This window comes from Oncorhynchus tshawytscha, unplaced genomic scaffold (assembly GCF_018296145.1).
Source record: "Oncorhynchus tshawytscha isolate Ot180627B unplaced genomic scaffold, Otsh_v2.0 Un_scaffold_12398_pilon_pilon, whole genome shotgun sequence".
Lineage (NCBI taxonomy): Eukaryota > Metazoa > Chordata > Actinopteri > Salmoniformes > Salmonidae > Oncorhynchus > Oncorhynchus tshawytscha.
This window is the reverse complement of record NW_024609456.1, coordinates 43880-60760: the sequence shown is the minus strand read 5'-3', so window position 1 is coordinate 60760 and position 16881 is coordinate 43880. Positions and strand designations below refer to the sequence as shown.

Here is a 16881-nt window from a genome sequence, read left to right as displayed (position 1 = left end):
CAGAGTAGTGATACTATCCAGAGTAGTGATACTATCCAGAGTAGTGATACTAGCAGTGATACTATCCAGAGTAGTGATACTATCCAGAGTAGTGATACTAGTAGTGATACTATCCAGAGTAGTGATACTATCCAGAGTAGTGATACTATCCAGAGCAGTGATACTATCCAGAGCAGTGATACTATCCAGAGTAGTGATACTATCCAGAGCAGTGATACTATCCAGAGCAGTGATACTATCAGAGCAGTGATACTATCCAGAGCAGTGATACTATCCAGAGTAGTGATACTATCCAGAGCAGTGATACTATCCAGAGTAGTGATACTATCCAGAGCAGTGATACTATCCAGAGTAGTGATACTATCAGAGCAGTGATACTATCCAGAGTAGTGATACTATCCAGAGTAGTGATACTATCCAGATTGATACTATCCAGAGTAGTGATACTATCCAGAGTAGTGATACTATCAGAGCAGTGATACTATCCAGAGTAGTGATACTATCCAGAGTAGTGATACTAGTAGTGATACTATCCAGAGGAGTGATACTATCCAGAGTAGTGATACTATCCAGATTAGTGATACTATCCAGAGCAGTGATACTAGTAGTGATACTATCCAGAATAGTGATACTATCCAGAGTAGTGATACTATCCAGAGAAGATATACTATCCAGAGTAGTGATACTAGTAGTGATACTATCCAGAGCAGTGATACTATCCAGAGTAGTGATACTATCCAGAACAGTGATACTATCCAGAACAGTGATACTATCAGAGCAGTGATACTATCCAGAGCAGTGATACTATCCAGAGCAGTGATACTATCAGAGTAGTGATACTATCCAGAGTAGTGATACTATCCAGAGCAGTGATACTATCCAGAGTAGTGATACTATCAGTGATACTAGCAGTGATACTATCCAGAGTAGTGATACTATCCAGAGCAGTGATACTAGTGATACTATCCAGAGCAGTGATACTATCCAGAGTAGTGATACTATCCAGAGTAGTGATACTATCCAGAGCAGTGATACTAGTAGTGATACTATCAGAGCAGTGATACTATCCAGAGTAGTGATACTAGTAGTGATACTATCCAGAGCAGTGATACTATCCAGAGTAGTGATACTATCCAGAGTAGTGATACTAGTAGTGATACTATCAAGAGCAGTGATACTATCCAGAGTAGTGATACTAGCAGTGATACTATCCAGAGTAGTGATACTATCCAGAGCAGTGCTACTATCCAGAGTAGTGATACTAGCAGTGATACTATCCAGAGTAGTGCTACTATCCAGAGTAGTGATAATAGCACTGATACTATCCAGAGCAGTGATACCATCCAGAGCAGTGATACTATCCAGAGTAGTGATACTATCCAGAGTAGTGATACTATCCAGAGTAGTGATATACTATCCAGAGTGATACTGATACTACTATCCAGAGCAGTGATACTATCAGAGCAGTGATACTATCCAGAGTAGTGATACTATCCAGAGCAGTGATACTATCCAGAGTAGTGATACTATCCAGAGTAGTGATACTATCCAGAGTAGTGATACTATCCAGAGCAGTGATACTATCCAGAGTGTGATACTATCCAGAGCAGTGATACTATCCAGAGCAGTGATACTAGTAGTGATACTATCCAGAGTAGTGATACTATCCAGAGTAGTGATACTATCCAGAGCAGTGATACTATCCAGAGCAGTGATACTATCCAGAGCAGTGATACTATCAGTAGTGATACTATCCAGAGTAGTGATACTATCCAGAGCAGTGATACTATCAGAGCAGTGATACTATCCAGAGCAGTGATACTATCCAGAGTAGTGATACTATCCAGAGCAGTGATACTATCCAGAGTAGTGATACTATCCAGAGCAGTGATACTATCCAGTAGTGATACTATCCAGAGCAGTGATACTATCCAGAGTAGTGATACTATCCAGAGTAGTGATACTATCCAGAGCAGTGATACTATCAGAGTAGTGATACTATCCAGAGCAGTGATACTATCCAGAGTAGTGATACTATCCAGAGCAGTGATACTATCCAGTAGTGATACTATCCAGAGTAGTGATACTATCCAGAGCAGTGATACTATCCAGAGCAGTGATACTATCAGAGCAGTGATACTATCCAGAGCAGTGATACTATCCAGAGTAGTGATACTATCCAGAGTGATACTATCCAGATACTATAGTGATACTATCCAGTGATACTATCCAGAGCAGTGATACTATCCAGAGCAGTGATACTATCAGAGCAGTGATACTATCCAGAGTAGTGATACTATCCAGAGCAGTGATACTATCCAGAGCAGTGATACTATCCAGAGTACTATCCAGTGATACTATCCAGAGCAGTGATACTATCCAGAGTAGTGATACTATCCAGAGTAGTGATACTATCCAGAACAGTGATACTTGTAGTGATACTATCCAGAGCAGTGATACTAGTAGTGATACTATCCAGAGTAGTGATACTATCCAGAGCAGTGATACTATCCAGATTAGTGATACTAGTATTGATACTATCCAGAGCAGTGATACTATCCAGAGCAGTGATACTATCCAGAGCAGTGATACTATCCAGAATAGTGATACTAGTAGTGATACTATCCAGAGCAGTGATACTATCCAGAGTAGTGATACTATCAGAGCAGTGATACTATCCAGAGTAGTGATACTATCCAGAGCAGTGATACTATACTAGAGCAGTGATACTATCCAGAGCAGTGATAGTGATACTATCCAGAGCAGTGATACTATCCAGAGTAGTGATACTATCCAGTAGTGATACTATCCAGAGCAGTGATACTATCAGAGCAGTGATACTATCCAGAGTAGTGATACTATCCAGAGCAGTGATACTATCAGAGTAGTGATACTATCCAGAGCAGTGATACTATCAGAGTAGTGATACTAGTAGTGATACTATCCAGAGTAGTGATACTAGTAGTGATACTATCCAGAGTAGTGATACTATCAGAGTGATACAGTGATACTATCCAGAGCAGTGATACTATCCAGAGTAGTGATACTATCCAGAGCAGTGATACTATCAGAGTAGTGATACTATCCAGAGTAGTGATACTATCCAGAGTAGTGATACTATCCAGAGCAGTGATACTATCCAGAGCAGTGATACTATCCAGAGCAGTGATACTATCCAGAGCAGTGATACTATCCAGAGTAGTGATACTATCCAGAGCAGTGATACTATCCAGAGCAGTGATACTATCCAGAGTAGTGATACTATCCAGAGTAGTGATACTATCAAGAGTAGTGATACTATCTAGAGTAGTGATACTATCAGAGCAGTGATACTATCCAGAGCAGTGATACTATCCAGAGTAGTGATACTACCAGTGATACTATCTAGAGTAGTGATCCTATCAGAGTAGTGATACTATCTAGAGCAGTGATACTATCCAGAGTAGTGATACTATCCAGAGCAGTGATACTATCCAGAGTAGTGATACTATCCAGAGTAGTGATACTATCCAGAGCAGTGATACTGTCCAGAGTAGTGATACTGTCCAGAGTAGTGATACTATCAGAGTAGTGCTACTGTCCAGAGTAGTGCTACTGTCCAGAGTAGTGCTACTAATCAGAGTAGTGATACTATCCAGAGTAGTGATACTATTAGTGATACTATCCAGAGTAGTGATACTATCCAGAGTAGTGATACTATCCAGAGCAGTGATACTATCCAGAGTAGTGATACTATCCAGAGTAGTGATACTATCCAGAGCAGTGATACTATCCAGAGCAGTGATACTATCCAGAGTAGTGATACTAGTAGTGATACTATCCAGAGTAGTGATACTATCCAGAGTAGTGATACTATCCAGAGCAGTGATACTATCCAGAGTAGTGATACTATCAGAGTAGTGATACTATCCAGAGTAGTGATACTATCCAGAGTAGTGATACTATCCAGAGCAGTGATACTATCTAGAGTAGTGATACTATCCAGAGTAGTGATACTATCTAGAGTAGTGATACTATCTAGAGCAGTGATACTATCCAGAGTAGTGATACTATCAGAGCAGTGATACTATCCAGAGCAGTGATACTATCCAGAGTAGTGATACTATCCAGAGCAGTGATACTATCTAGAGTAGTGATACTATCCGAGTAGTGATACTATCAGAGTAGTGATACTATCCAGAGCAGTGATACTATCAGAGTAGTGATACTATCCAGAGCAGTGATACTATCAGAGAGTAGTGATACTATCCAGAGTAGTGATACTATCCAGAGTAGTGATACTATCAGAGTAGTGATACTAGTAGTGATACTATCCAGAGTAGTGATACTATCCAGAGTAGTGATACTATCCAGAGTAGTGATACTAGAGTAGTGATACTATCCAGAGTAGTGCTACTATCCAGAGCAGTGATACTATCCAGAGTAGTGATACTATCCAGAGCAGTGATACTATCCTAGAGCAGTGATACTATCCAGAGTAGTGATACTAGTCAGAGTGATACTATCCAGAGTAGTGATACTATCCAGAGTAGTGATACTATCCAGAGTAGTGATACTATCAGAGTAGTGATACTATCCAGAGCAGTGATACTATCCAGAGCAGTGATACTATCCAGAGTAGTGATACTATCCAGAGTAGTGATACTATCCAGAGCAGTGATACTATCCAGAGCAGTGATACTATCAGAGCAGTGACTACTAGTAGTGATACTATCCAGAGCAGTGATACTATCCAGAGTGAGTGATACTAGTAGTGATACTATCAGAGTAGTGATACTATCCAGAGCAGTGATACTATCCAGAGCAGTGATACTATCCAGAGTAGTGATACTATCCAGAGCAGTGATACTATCAGAGCAGTGATACTATCCAGAGCAGTGATACTATCAGAGTAGTGATACTATCCAGAGCAGTGATACTATCAGAGCAGTGATACTATCAGAGCAGTGATACTATCCAGAGCAGTGATACTATCAGAGCAGTGATACTAGTAGTGATACTATCCAGAGTAGTGATACTATCCAGAGCAGTGATACTATCCAGTAGTGATACTATCAAGAGTAGTGATACTAGTAGTGATACTATCAGAGCAGTGATACTATCAAGAGCAGTGTGCGTTTTCCTTTTCCATTCCATCCACTGGTATGACATCCAGCCCTGGAGTTTGGTATACCTCCACTGGTATACCTCCACTGGTATACCTCCACTGGTATACCTCCACTGGTATACCTCCACTGGTATACCTCCACTGGTATACCTCCACTGGTATACCTCCACTGGTATATCTCCACTGGTATACCTCCACTGGTATACCTCCACTGGTATGTCATCCAGCCCTGGAGTTTGGTATACCGCCACTGGTATACCTCCACTGGTATGTCATCCACTGGTATACCTCCTCTGGTATACCTCCACTGGTATGTCATCCACTGGTATATCCATCCCTGAGTATACCTCCACTGGTATACCTCCACTGGTATACCTCCACTGGTATACCTCCACTGGTATATCATCCACTGGTATACCTCCACTGGTATACCTCCACTGGTATGTCATCCAGCCCTGGAGTTTGGTATACCTCCACTGGTATACCTCCACTGGTATGTCATCCACTGGTATACCTCCTCTGGTATACCTCCACTGGTATGTCATCCACTGGTATGTCATCCATCCCTGGTAGTGATACTACCTCCACTGGTATACCTCCACTGGTATGTCACCTCCTCTGGTATACCTCCACTGGTATGTCATCCACTGGTATGTCATCCATCCCTGGAGTTTGGTATACCTCCACTGGTATACCTCCACTGGTATGTCATCCATCCCTGGAGTTTGGTATACCTCCACTGGTATACCTCCACTGGTATGTCATCCATCCCTGGAGTTTGGTATACCTCCACTGGTATACCTCCACTGGTATGTCATCCATCCCTGGAGTTTGGTATACCTCCACTGGTATACCTCCACTGGTATGTCATCCATCCCTGGAGTATACCTCCACTGGTATGTCATCCACTGGTATACCTCCACTGGTATGTCATCCACTGGTATACCTCCACTGGTATACCTCCACTGGTATGTCATCCACTGGTATACCTCCACTGGTATGTCATCCATCCCTGGAGTTTGGTATACCTCCACTGGTATACCTCCACTGGTATGTCATCCATCCCTGGAGTTTGGTATACCTCCACTGGTATACCTCCACTGGTATGTCATCCATCCCTGGAGTTTGGTATACCTCCTCTGGTATACCTCCACTGGTATGTCATCCATCCCTGGAGTTTGGTATACCTCCTCTGGTATACCTCCACTGGTATGTCATCCATCCCTGGAGTTTGATACTACCTCCAGAGTGGTATACTAGTCCACTGGTATACCTCCACTGGTATGTCATACCTCCCTGGACTGGTATACCTCCACTGGTATACCTCATACTACCCTGGTAGTGATACTAGTAGTGTACTAAGTCAGAGCAGTGTGCCGGTTTCTTATTTTTTCACATGTTATTCAACTGTTACAATGCACCTGCAACAAAGGTAGCTCAGATTTGCAAGTGCCTTTTGAATTTTTAAGGTATCTGTGACCAACAGGTGCATATTTGTATTCCCAATCCATATATTAGGGCCAAATTTATTTATTTCAATTGACTGAATTCCTTATATGAACTGTAGCTCAGTAGTCTTTGAAATTGTTTAGTAATTTTGTTCCGTATAGATTCATGCATTGTCTGAGCTGTGAAGTGAGTGTTATGGTGTCTCTGTGGTTGCAGCACGTGTCGGTCCCTCTGTGCTTCGTCAGGCGAGGCCGGCCAGAGAAGGAGCGCGAGTGGCGTCCATAGAGACAGGACTGGCGGCTGCTGCAGCCAAACTCACACACCAGGTTAGTAGGGAATAGTGTTGACGGGGGGGCACCAGGTTAGTAGGGAATAGTGTTGACGGGGACACACACACACACCAGGTTAGTAGGGAATAGTGTTGACGGGGACACACACACACCAGGTTAGTAGGCAATCGTGTTGACGGGGGGACACACCCACCAGGTTAGTAGGGAATAGTGTTGACGGGGACACACACACACACCAGGTTAGTAGGGAATAGTGTTGACAGGGACACACACACACACCAGGTTAGTAGGCAATCGTGTTGACGGGGGGACACACCCACCAGGTTAGTAGGGAATAGTGTTGACGGGGACACACACACACACCAGGTTAGTAGGGAATAGTGTTGACGGGGACACACACACACCAGGTTAGTAGGGAATAGTGTTGACGGGGACGGACACACACACCAGGTTAGTAGGCAATCGTGTTGACGGGGGGACACACCCACCAGGTTAGTAGGGAATAGTGTTGACGGGGTGGGACACACACACCAGGTTAGTAGGGAATAGTGTTGACGGGGTGGGACACACACACCAGGTTAGTAGGGAATAGTGTTGACGGGGGGCACCAGGTTAGTAGGGAATAGTGTTGACGGGGACACACACACACACCAGGTTAGTAGGCAATCGTGTTGACGGGGGGGGACACACCCACCAGGTTAGTAGGGAATAGTGTTGACGGGGGGACACACACACCAGGTTAGTAGGGAATAGTGTTGACGGGGGGACACACACACCAGGTTAGTAGGGAATAGTGTTGACGGGGGGACACACACACCAGGTTAGTAGGGAATAGTGTTGACGGGGGGGACACACACACCAGGTTAGTAGGGAATAGTGTTGACGGGGGGACACACACACCAGGTTAGTAGGGAATAGTGTTGACGGGGGGGACACACACACCAGGTTAGTAGGGAATAGTGTTGACGGGGAGACACACACACCGGGTTAGTAGGGAATAGTGTTGACGGGGACGGACACACACACCAGGTTAGTAGGCAATCGTGTTAACGGGGTGGGGGGACACACCAGGTTAGTAGGGAAAAGTGTTGTTGAGGGGGAACTCACCAGGTTAGCTGGGAAGTGTGTTGACGGGGGGGGCACCAGGTTAGTAGGGAATAGTGTTGACGGGGTGGGACACACACACCAGGTTAGTAGGGAATAGTGTTGACGGGGTGGGACACACACACCAGGTTAGTAGGGAATAGTGTTGACGGGGTGGGACACACACACCAGGTTAGTAGGGAATAGTGTTGACGGGGGGGCACCAGGTTAGTAGGGAATAGTGTTGACGGGGTGGGACACACACACCAGGTTAGTAGGGAATAGTGTTAACGGGGGCACCAGGTTAGTAGGGAATAGTGTTGACGGGGACACACACACACAGCAGGTTAGTAGGCAATCGTGTTGACGGGGGGACACACACACACCAGGTTAGTAGGGAATAGTGTTGACGGGGGGGGACACACACACCAGGTTAGTAGGGAATAGTGTTGACGGGGGGACACCAGGTTAGTAGGGAATAGTGTTGACGGACACACACACACACACCAGGTTAGTAGGGAATAGTGTTGACGGGGGGACACACACACACACCAGGTTAGTAGGGAATAGTGTTGACGAGGGGGGACACCAGGTTAGTAGGGAATAGTGTTGACGGGGACACACACACACACCAGGTTAGTAGGGAATAGTGTTGACGGGGGGCGGGGGGACACCAGGTTAGTAGGGAATAGTGTTAACGGGGCGGGGGGACACACCAGGTTAGTAGGGAAAAGTGTTGTTGAGGGGGGAACTCACCAGGTTAGCTGGGAAGTGTGCTGTTGAGTGGGGGAACTCACCAGGTTAGCTGGGAAGTGTGCTGTTGAGGGGGGAACTCACCAGGTTAGCTGGGAAGAGTGTTATTGAGGGGGAACTCACCAGGTTAGCTGGGAAGTGTGCTGTTGAGGGGGGAACTCACCAGGTTAGCTGGGAAGTGTGCTGTTGAGGGGGAACTCACCAGGTTAGCTGGGAAGTGTGCTGTTGAGGGGGAACTCACCAGGTTAGCTGGCAAGTGTGCTGTTGAGGGGGAACTCACCAGGTTTGCTGGGAAGAGTGCTGTTGAGGGGGAACTCACCAGGTTAGCTGGGAAGTGTGCTGTTGAGGGGGAACTCACCAGGTTAGCTGGGAAGTGTGCTGTTGAGGGGGAACTCACCAGGTTAGCTGGGAAGAGTGTTATTGAGGGGGGAACTCACCAGGTTAGCTGGGAAGAGTGCTGTTGAGGGGTGGAACTCACCAGGTTAGCTGGGAAGTGTGCTGTTGAGGGGGGAACTCACCAGGTTAGCTGGGAAGAGTGTTATTGAGGGGGGAACTCACCAGGTTAGCTGGGAAGTGTGCTGTTGAGGGGGAACTCACCAGGTTAGCTGGGAAGTGTGCTGTTGAGTGGGGGAACTCACCAGGTTAGCTGGGAAGAGTGTTATTGAGGGGGAACTCACCAGGTTAGCTGGGAAGTGTGCTGTTGAGTGGGGGAACTCACCAGGTTAGCTGGGAAGAGTGATGTTGAGGGGGAACTCACCAGTGGTGGAGCAGCATCACCTCAGGGTTATGTTCCTCTAGTCATCACCTCAGGGTTATGTCCCTCTAGTCATCACCTCAGGGTTATGTTCCTCTAGTCATCACCTCAGGGTTATGTCCCTCTAGTCATCACCTCAGGGTTATGTCCCTCTAGTCATCACCTCAGGGTTATGTTCCTCTAGTCATCACCTCAGGGTTATGTTCCTCTAGTCATCACCTCAGGGTTATATTCCTCTAGTCATCACCTCAGGGTTATATTCCTCTAGTCATCACCTCAGGGTTATATTCCTCTAGTCATCACCTCAGGGTTATGTTCCTCTAGTCATCACCTCAGGGTTATATTCCTCTAGTCATCACCTCAGGGTTATGTTCCTCTAGTCATCACCTCAGGGTTATGTTCCTCTAGTCATCACCTCAGGGTTATATTCCTCTAGTCATCACCTCAGGGTTATATTCCTCTAGTCATCACCTCAGGGTTATATTCCTCTAGTCATCACCTCAGGGTTATATTCCTCTAGTCATCACCTCAGGGTTATATTCCTCTAGTCATCACCTCAGGGTTATGTTCCTCTAGTCATCACCTCAGGGTTATATTCCTCTAGTCATCACCTCAGGGTTATGTTCCTCTAGTCATCACCTCAGGGTTATGTTCCTCTAGTCATCACCTCAGGGTTATATTCCTCTAGTCATCACCTCAGGGTTATATTCCTCTAGTCATCACCTCAGGGTTATATTCCTCTAGTCATCACCTCAGGGTTATATTCCTCTAGTCATCACCTCAGGGTTATGTTCCTCTAGTCATCACCTCAGGTTATATTCCTCTAGTCATCACCTCAGGGTTATGTTCCTCTAGTCATCACCTCAGGGTTATGTTCCTCTAGTCATCACCTCAGGGTTATGTTCCTCTAGTCATCACCTCAGGGTTATGTCCCTCTAGTCATCACCTCAGGGTTATATTCCTCTAGTCATCACCTCAGGGTTATATTCCTCTAGTCATCACCTCAGGGTTATGTTCCTCTAGTCATCACCTCAGGGTTATATTCCTCTAGTCATCACCTCAGGGTTATGTTCCTCTAGTCATCACCTCAGGGTTATGTTCCTCTAGTCATCACCTCAGGGTTATGTCCCTCTAGTCATCACCTCAGGGTTATGTCCCTCTAGTCATCACCTCAGGGTTATGTCCTCTAGTCATCACCTCAGGGTTATGTCCCTCTAGTCATCACCTCAGGGTTATGTCCCTCTAGTCATCACCTCAGGGTTATGTTCCTCTAGTCATCACCTCAGGGTTATATTCCTCTAGTCATCACCTCAGGGTTATGTTCCTCTAGTCATCACCTCAGGGTTATATTCCTCTAGTCATCACCTCAGGGTTATGTCCCTCTAGTCATCACCTCAGGGTTATGTTCCTCTAGTCATCACCTCAGGGTTATGTCCCTCTAGTCATCACCTCAGGGTTATGTCCTCTAGTCATCACCTCAGGGTTATGTCCCTCTAGTCATCACCTCAGGGTTATATTCCTCTAGTCATCACCTCAGGGTTATGTTCCTCTAGTCATCACCTCAGGGTTATATTCCTCTAGTCATCACCTCAGGGTTATGTCCCTCTAGTCATCACCTCAGGGTTATGTCCCTCTAGTCATCACCTCAGGGTTATGTCCCTCTAGTCATCACCTCAGGGTTATATTCCTCTAGTCATCACCTCAGGGTTATGTCCCTCTAGTCATCACCTCAGGGTTATATTCCTCTAGTCATCACCTCAGGGTTATGTCCCTCTAGTCATCACCTCAAGGTTATGTTCCTCTAGTCATCACCTCAGGGTTATGTCCCTCTAGTCATCACCTCAGGGTTATGTTCCTCTAGTCATCACCTCAGGGTTATGTCCCTCTAGTCATCACCTCAGGGTTATGTCCCTCTAGTCATCACCTCAGGGTTATGTCCCTCTAGTCATCACCTCAGGGTTATGTTCCTCTAGTCATCACCTCAGGGTTATGTCCCTCTAGTCATCACCTCAGGGTTATATTCCTCTAGTCATCACCTCAGGGTTATGTCCCTCTAGTCATCACCTCAGGGTTATGTTCCTCTAGTCATCACCTCAGGGTTATGTTCCTCTAGTCATCACCTCAGGGTTATGTCCCTCTAGTCATCACCTCAGGGTTATGTCCTCTAGTCATCACCTCAGGGTTATGTTCCTCTAGTCATCACCTCAGGGTTATGTCCCTCTAGTCATCACCTCAGGGTTATATTCCTCTAGTCATCACCTCAGGGTTATGTCCCTCTAGTCATCACCTCAGGGTTATGTTCCTCTAGTCATCACCTCAGGGTTATGTCCCTCTAGTCATCACCTCAGGGTTATGTTCCTCTAGTCATCACCTCAGGGTTATGTTCCTCTAGTCATCACCTCAGGGTTATGTCCCTCTAGTCATCACCTCAGGGTTATGTCCCTCTAGTCATCACCTCAGGGTTATGTCCCTCTAGTCATCACCTCAGGGTTATGTTCCTCTAGTCATCACCTCAGGGTTATGTCCCTCTAGTCATCACCTCAGGGTCATGTTCCTCTAGTCATCACCTCAGGGTTATATTCCTCTAGTCATCACCTCAGGGTTATGTTCCTCTAGTCATCACCTCAGGGTTATGTCCCTCTAGTCATCACCTCAGGGTTATATTCCTCTAGTCATCACCTCAGGGTTATGTCCCTCTAGTCATCACCTCAGGGTTATGTTCCTCTAGTCATCACCTCAGGGTTATGTCCCTCTAGTCATCACCTCAGGGTTATGTTCCTCTAGTCATCACCTCAGGGTTATGTTCCTCTAGTCATCACCTCAGGGTTATGTCCCTCTAGTCATCACCTCAGGGTTATGTCCCTCTAGTCATCACCTCAGGGTTATGTCCCTCTAGTCATCACCTCAGGGTTATGTTCCTCTAGTCATCACCTCAGGGTTATGTCCCTCTAGTCATCACCTCAGGGTCATGTTCCTCTAGTCATCACCTCAGGGTTATATTCCTCTAGTCATCACCTCAGGGTTATATTCCTCTAGTCATCACCTCAGGGTTATATTCCTCTAGTCATCACCTCAGGGTTATGTCCCTCTAGTCATCACCTCAGGGTTATATTCCTCTAGTCATCACCTCAGGGTTATGTCCCTCTAGTCATCACCTCAGGGTTATATTCCTCTAGTCATCACCTCAGGGTTATATTCCTCTAGTCATCACCTCAGGGTTATATTCCTCTAGTCATCACCTCAGGGTTATATTCCTCTAGTCATCACCTCAGGGTTATATTCCTCTAGTCATCACCTCAGGGTTATATTCCTCTAGTCATCACCTCAGGGTTATGTTCCTCTAGTCATCACCTCAGGGTTATGTCCCTCTAGTCATCACCTCAGGGTTATGTTCCTCTAGTCATCACCTCAGGGTTATGTCTCTCTAGTCATCACCTCAGGGTTATATTCCTCTAGTCATCACCTCAGGGTTATATTCCTCTAGTCATCACCTCAGGGTTATATTCCTCTAGTCATCACCTCAGGGTCAGGGCTCGGGGGTTCTGTGTTAATATTTGTTTCTTCCAGAAGGAGCAGCAGAAGACCAAGAAAAAGCAGAAGAGCACAAAAAAGAAGCCCCCTGCTGTTTTGAGAGAGGAGGAGGAAGAGGAGGAGCCAGTGAGGAAGTTGAGTAGGGACAGCAGTTCTCCAGAACCAGACGCGGGCCGGGACTCCGAGCCTGGTCAGACCGACCATGAATACTCCTCTGGGGCAGGAGGGAAGCAGGCTGGGGGGCCCCAACCCATGGCCCCTGGAGTCTTCCTTACACAGAGACGACCCTCCACATTTTCATCATCTCACAACAATAACAACAACAACACAGCCAAGGGGGAGCGAGGAGCCGCAGGAGGAGCAGGTGGAGCAGGAAAGGGTGACGCAAAGGGCGAAGGTAAGTGATTTCATCGACAGGGAAATACCAGACATTCTATACTGTTGGTTGCTGTGGTGTATCGTTCAGTAAAGAGCCTCACCACTAACAAGATTAACTGTTGCTTTCCATTGATACTAAATGGTCCGTCTAGCTGGATAGACCGGGGACGATTCACATATATACACTGGTGCCCCTGTTATATACACTGGTGCCCCTATTATATACACTGGTGCCCCTATTATATACACTGGTGCCCCTATTATATACACTGGTGCCCCTATTATATACACTGGTGCCCCTATTATATACACTGGTGCCCCTATTATATACACTGGTGCCCCTGTTATATACACTGGTGCCCCTGTTATATACACTGGTGCCCCTGTTATATACACTGGTGCCCCTATTATATACACTGGTGCCCCTATTATATACACTGGTGCCCCTGTTATATACACTGGTGCCCCTATTATATACACTGGTGCCCCTATTATATACACTGGTGCCCCTATTATATACACTGGTGCCCCTGTTATATACACTGGTGCCCCTGTTATATACACTGGTGCCCCTATTATATACACTGGTGCCCCTATTATATACACTGGTGCCCCTATTATATACACTGGTGCCCCTATTATATACACTGGTGCCCCTATTATATACACTGGTGCCCCTATTATATACACTGGTGCCCCTATTATATACACTGGTGCCCCTATTATATACACTGGTGCCCCTATTATATACACTGGTGCCCCTGTTATATACACTGGTGCCCCTGTTATATACACTGGTGCCCCTATTATATACACTGGTGCCCCTGTTATATACACTGGTGCCCCTATTATATACACTGGTGCCCCTGTTATATACACTGGTGCCCCTATTATATGCACTGGTGCCCCTGTTATATATCCTGGTGCCCCTGTTATATACACCGGTGCCCCTATTATATATCCTGGTGCCCCTATTATATGCACTGGTGCCCCTGTTATATATCCTGGTGCCCCTATTATATATCCTGGTGCCCCTATTATATATCCTGGTTGCCCAATAATATACCCTGGTGTCCCTGTTATATATCCTGGTACCCCTATTATATATACTTCTAATCATATTATATACACTGGTTTCCTTACTATATTTATACTTGTGCCCTCATTTTCACATCCACATTGTACTAAATAATCTTAGAGATAGTCACTGTTGAATTCCTCTTTCTGCTTTCTGCCTCTATGTGCCCCTCAGCGAAGCGGCTAAAGAAAGGCATGGCAACGGCCAAACAGAGACTAGGAAAGATCCTCAAGATCCACCGCAACGGGAAGCTCCTCCTGTAACAGGAAGTGACTCGCTACGGAGCATTGCCATTGGCTCCTGCAGTACTCTTAGCATATGAACTGGCTCCATCTCCTTTCCTTTGATTGGTGCTGGGCTAACAGACAGACTGAAACAGTCAACATTGGTTTTGCCTATACTTAAAAGTGTACAGAATAATTGCTAGAAATATTTTTTTAAGAAAAATGTGTCATTTTACTACAGTCAGTTTATCAGGGGGTCGCTATGCTATGCGTTAAACTAGGGCTGCAGCCTATTCCCTCTATAGTGCCCTGGTCAAAAGTAGTGCGCTACAAAGGGAATAGGCTGCCGTTTGGGACGCGACCAAGAAGTTCATCCAGGACCCTGAAAGTATCCCTTCCGTGTATTCAGTTGGATGGGTTAAAGATAGTTTATAGAGAATTCATTCCTACCATTTCGATGGGGTTTATCATTAACCTTGCAATATTTGTTTTAGAATTTAAGAAATAATTGTTGCTTTCTATCCTCCCCAGACCAGACTTAGCCTGAAATACGGTCTGTTTGTGCTAACATTCCACCCCCAGACATGTTAGGCGACGAGGAGTGGAATGTTAGCACAGACTGGGTTTCTCCACGCTAAACCCAGACCTTCACTAGATACACTCACCTCCACGCTAAACCCAGACCTTCACTAGATACACTCACCTCCACGCTAAACCCAGACCTTCACTAGATACACTCACCTCCACGCTAAACCCAGACCTTCACTAGATACACTCACCTCCACGCTAAACCCAGACCTTCACTAGATACACTCACCTCCACGCTAAACCCAGACCTTCACTAGATACACTCACCTCCACGCTAAACCCAGACCTTCACTAGATACACTCACCTCCACGCTAAACCCAGACCTTCACTAGATACACTCACCTCCACGCTAAAGCCAGACCTTCACTAGATACACTCACCTCCACGCTAAACCCAGACCTTCACTAGATACACTCACCTCCACGCTAAACCCAGACCTTCACTAGATACACTCACCTCCACGCTAAACCCAGACCTTCACTAGATACACTCACCTCCACGCTAAACCCAGACCTTCACTAGATACACTCACCTCCACGCTAAACCCAGACCTTCACTAGATACACTCACCTCCACGCTAAACCCAGACCTTCACTAGATACACTCACCTCCACGCTAAACCCAGACCTTCACTAGATACACTCACCTCCACGCTAAACCCAGACCTTCACTAGATACACTCACCTCCACGCTAAACCCAGACCTTCACTAGATACACTCACCTCCACGCTAAACCCAGACCTTCACTAGATACACTCACCTCCACGCTAAACCCAGACCTTCACTAGATACACTCACCTCCACGCTAAACCCAGACCTTCACTAGATACACTCACCTCCACGCTAAACCCAGACCTTCACTAGATACACTCACCTCCACGCTAAACCCAGACCTTCACTAGATACACTCACCTCCACGCTATTCCTTTGTTTGCTAAGCACTATCAGTTACGATATATTTATTGTCCTAATATACTGTTTCATGTCATAGACGTGGAAAGGAAAGCCAACAAGGCACTTAATAAAACAACTTGCGAAGGGAATTTCAGATGTCAGATATGTCAATATGATGATGGTTCCAGTGTTCAACCTGATTTCTCTGGTCGTTCTCTGAACGGTTAAAGAAACACAATAAGGAATGGTGTCCATCTTTGAACTAATATTTTCACACCCAAACAAACATCTCAACGTTATTTCACAATGTGCCATTACTTCCGTTTCAAGACTTTCTTAAGACAGATATTGTGATTATAGACCGTATGAATTAGCTACTTTAAAGACTGTAAAACAAATAACCAAATGTGTAATATATTGTTCTAAATTAGTACAAACAGTATATTACCACAGCTGACAGTCACAGTAAATGATCCTTAAAGGGATATAATGTGGTATTATTGTCATGCATTATTTAATAAGGATTTATTTGGTATTTCCATATCAATATTCCATAATCTAACATTGACTGTATTGCCAGTCAATTGAAACTCTCTATCCCAAATGGCACCCTATTCCCTATATAGTGCACTACTTTAGACCAGGGCCCTATTCCCTATGTGGTGGCCAACTTTAGACCAGGGCCCATATCTAACTCTCTAAAGGAGGATCCTTATTGAAACACTAATCATGGGCTCCTGAAGATGCTGTA

General features: G+C 45.5%; 1 protein-coding gene across 1 annotated transcript; it reads left to right on the top strand.

Annotated features, from left to right (window-relative positions):
- Positions 1-5645: 5645 nt before the first annotated feature.
- Positions 5646-16615, top strand: LOC112248985 (lysine-specific demethylase phf2-like). The gene is made up of 4 exons (XM_042315386.1): positions 5646-5658; positions 6773-6882; positions 13004-13364; positions 14598-16615. The coding sequence occupies exons 1-4, from the start codon at positions 5646-5648 to the stop codon at positions 14684-14686; spliced, it is 573 nt and encodes a 190-aa protein (XP_042171320.1). The 3' UTR covers positions 14687-16615.
- Positions 16616-16881: the final 266 nt, after the last annotated feature.